The sequence below is a fragment of the Triticum aestivum genome, chromosome 7B (assembly GCF_018294505.1).
Source record: "Triticum aestivum cultivar Chinese Spring chromosome 7B, IWGSC CS RefSeq v2.1, whole genome shotgun sequence".
Taxonomy (NCBI): domain Eukaryota; kingdom Viridiplantae; phylum Streptophyta; class Magnoliopsida; order Poales; family Poaceae; genus Triticum; species Triticum aestivum.
Window position 1 is genome coordinate 562095765 of NC_057813.1, and position 3574 is coordinate 562099338.

Below are 3574 nucleotides of genomic sequence, written 5' to 3' on the forward strand. Positions count from 1 at the left end.
TTGGTTAACTTTCTGCTAATCTACACCATATCTTTATGGACCATGACCAATGAAAACAACATGCAGGGATTGTTCATCCTCATGCAACCAGTACACCATCTGTCGACTTTCACTGCAAGTCAACAATGCACTGAGCTTTCCCTATCCATACACTTTCGAAACATATTACTGAACACCGAACCAAGATAAAGATATTTGGAAACAAATTATCTCGCCCTCACCTCTTTTTTATTTGATTTTTGTTGCTGAACTCCTGTTGTCGGCTACGCAGTGCCTTTGCTGCTTGGGCTCTTATTTAACTTCCAGCTATTGTGGATGCCGCTTTGTGCTTGGGTTTTGGCTTCTTGCTGCTGGTATTGACTTCTTGTTGCTGGCCAGGGTGACAGTGAAGCCAAAACCCATTACACATATATAAGCAGTATTTAGGACAGGACTGATATGAATATATTTTGCACCGCTAGACCAAAATATATCCAATCTATTTCATTCATCTGAATGTTAACTCTAGGTAAGAGCAACTAATATGATAGTTTCCACTGCACATCTATAAGTAGTATTAGGAACCCCTAAAACATGAAACAGACATAACACATTCGAAACATATTTTTCTAGCATACCATCGTAGCAATTTGAGCAGCGCATATGGTTCTAGTTCTAATTAACGAGTGATGATAAACACCCACAGGCTCGAACCCGCATGTGTGTGTGTGTGTGTGTGTGGGGGGGGGGGGGGGGGGGGGGGGGAGCAGGCAATTGCACTCCCATCACTGGGCTAGGAGCCCATCCACCAAGTCATAGCCAAATCATACGATAATTCTAGACCTATGTAGTTTTACAAAACATTTTACGTAACCTTCCCCAAAACTCTCTCGCCCCAAATCATACTACTAATCATTGGATCAACTTAATATGCTACACATCAATACGATGTATCAACCCCCCCCCCCCCCCCCCCCCCCCCCCCCCCTAAAAAACGATGTATCATAAAAATACTTTAAATTACTTAGATTCCTTTACAACGCAAACGGGAAATTATCTAGTTTCTTAAGAAAAACATGACCGCTCTGTATATAACTCCATAATTGATGGTGGCACTAAACAATGCGTTTATTTTAGTCCAAAAAAGTGTCTGGCAAATTGTTACCAGCCTGTACTAGTCTTCATTCTTTCTGGGCTTCATCAGAGATCGAGGAACTGATGTTGAGCTCCCTGATGAAGCGGACGAGCCGCTCGAACTCGAACGACGACGACCCCACCTCCGCGACATCCAGCCTCAACTGTTGCGCCATGGCTTGGGCCGCCTCCTTGATCTCGTCGGAAATCATGACCTCCCTCACCGTCCTCTCCACGACGCCTCTGTCGCAGACGTCCTTCATATCCAGCCCCGTCCTCCACACGGCGTCCACGAAGCGGCTGTTGGTCTGCTGGTCGGCGAAGAAGGGCCAGCACACCATCGGCACGCCCTCGACGGCGCACTCCAGCGTCGAGTTCCATCCGGCGTGTGTCAGGAAGCAACCCACCGCCCGATGACGCAACACGTCCCGCTGAGGAGCCCACTCGACGACGCGCCCCCTGCCGCCTCCCACTGCCTCGACGGTTTCTCCGAGGAGCGCGGAGCTGGTCATCTGGACCATGCCCGGCCGGAGCACCCAGAGGAAGGCGTACCCGGTGGCTGCCAGGCCGGTGAGGAATTCAGTGAACTGCTCATGCGTGATCACGGCGAGGCTCCCCAGGCTCACGTACACGACGGATCGGTCCTCGTGGCCGTCCAGCCACGCCATGCATCCGTCGTCCTCCCGCCACAGGCTCGCGCTTGCGGCGATCCTCGACCTGGCGTGCAGTGGGCCAACGGCGAAGACCTCGCATGTGCACGACGCGATGTGAGCGAGTGCTGCCCCCTCCATGGACGCAGCGGTGTTGATTATGAGCGCACGTGCCTTGCAGCTACGAGCGGTGACCTCGGCAAGCTTTAGCACCAAGGGGTCTCCGTCGCCTTTTTCAGCGCAGGAGAGACCACGAGGAAGGTCACGTCGACGGAGGAAGCCCTCCATCCCCGGAACGCCACGCACCGGGTCGTCCGCAGGGAAGGCGGTGTCGCCGAGCTCGAGGAGCTTGGGCATGGACAGGAGCGCCAGGTAGCTGCACGCGCTGTACGGGGCGAAGGCGAGCGCCGGGATGCCGAGCTCCTCGGCGATGTCGAAGGCGAACGGCATGGTGCCATCGGCGACAACGCATGTCACCGGCGCATCAACGGCAGAGAGAAGCGACAAGAGCAGGGCACGGTACGCGGCGCTGCCGGTCGTGCACATGGACTCCATGAGATCCAAGAAGCTGCAGGGTTGGTCGTCGGGGAGGCCGTCGGGAATAGAAAGCAAGCGGAGGCCGGGCAGAGGCGCCTGGGCAAGACGGCGGAGGTTGCGCTCGGTGTGGAGGAAGCTGACTTGGACGCCGGCGTCGACGAGGGTGGTGGCGAAATGGAGAATGGGGTTGATGTGCCCCTGCCGTGGCCAAGGGAACACGAGAACGTGCGCCGCGGTATCCATCATTCTGGCAAACGGCAGGTCGGCCAACTCGCAGATTTAATGGCGGCTCTGGTTGGTGTTGCTTGACGTCCTATATATAAACGGCCAGGGAGAAGGAGCAAACCATTGGCAATCAGAACACTCCAGTTAGGAGTACGGAGTAGTAGTAGTAATCTCCAACAGCAACTCTGCACCCGATCCGGCCGTCGCTGCAGCACGTCAATGTTGGTTGCGTAACTGTATTTTGCTTCCTGTATCATTTTTTTTTTCGACATGGCTTCCTGTATCATTGGTCCTACGTACTATTTGAGGTATGGTAGGTACACACTATGCATAGTGTGATCTTAATTATTTGGACAATAATTGTAGACCTACAAAGACTTACTCCTTCCCCTGATCCTTTGTAGACCCACTTAATTATTTGGATAATAATTGTAGACCCACTTAATTATTTGGACAATAATTGTAGACTTACAAAGACCTACAATAATTATCAGGAGTAGAAAGGTTTACTTAACCTTTCAAACTAATTCTCTCTTCCCCTGATCTTAAGTGGGATGGGCCCCTGACACCCCCCCCATCCCTCTATTACCAATCACAATCCTCCACATCAGTTTGTATGTAATTTTTTTAAGTAAACCGTTGTAAATGTAGCATTACTCTTATTTGGACGCATCTTTTGAGCCACCGTTGGCTCGCTGGCGCTCCCCACGGTTTCGAGGAAGTTTTTGCCCATTATCATCGTTGAATGAAAGGAAAAAGAGCTAAGAAAAATTTACCAACCAATCATTTCACACGGTGGCCATCGTTTTGGAAATGTTTTTGTCCCTGGTCATCCTTGACAAGGAAAACAAGCTAAAAAGGAAATTAAAAACTAACCATTCCACATGTTCCTTTCCATGTGATGGACGTCGCATGCCCTGCAATTAATGCATTCACACCATGCAGAGTTTGCTTTGTCCCTTAAATTCGGGTTTCAAATTTTAAAAAGGCATAGCTTTCAGAGCATGTATCGAAATTTAGATCCGCTTTAACCATTGGAGTCCTTATAC

General features: G+C 50.7%; 1 protein-coding gene across 1 annotated transcript; it reads right to left on the reverse strand.

Moving 5' to 3' along the window:
* Positions 1-979: 979 nt before the first annotated feature.
* LOC123162969 (myricetin 3-O-rhamnoside 1,2-glucosyltransferase UGT709G2-like) lies at positions 980-2615 on the reverse strand. The gene has a single exon (XM_044580732.1). It carries the CDS (start codon positions 2544-2546, stop codon positions 1161-1163), a length of 1386 nt encoding a protein of 461 aa, XP_044436667.1. The 5' UTR covers positions 2547-2615; the 3' UTR covers positions 980-1160.
* Between the last annotated feature and the right edge of the window lie 959 nt (positions 2616-3574).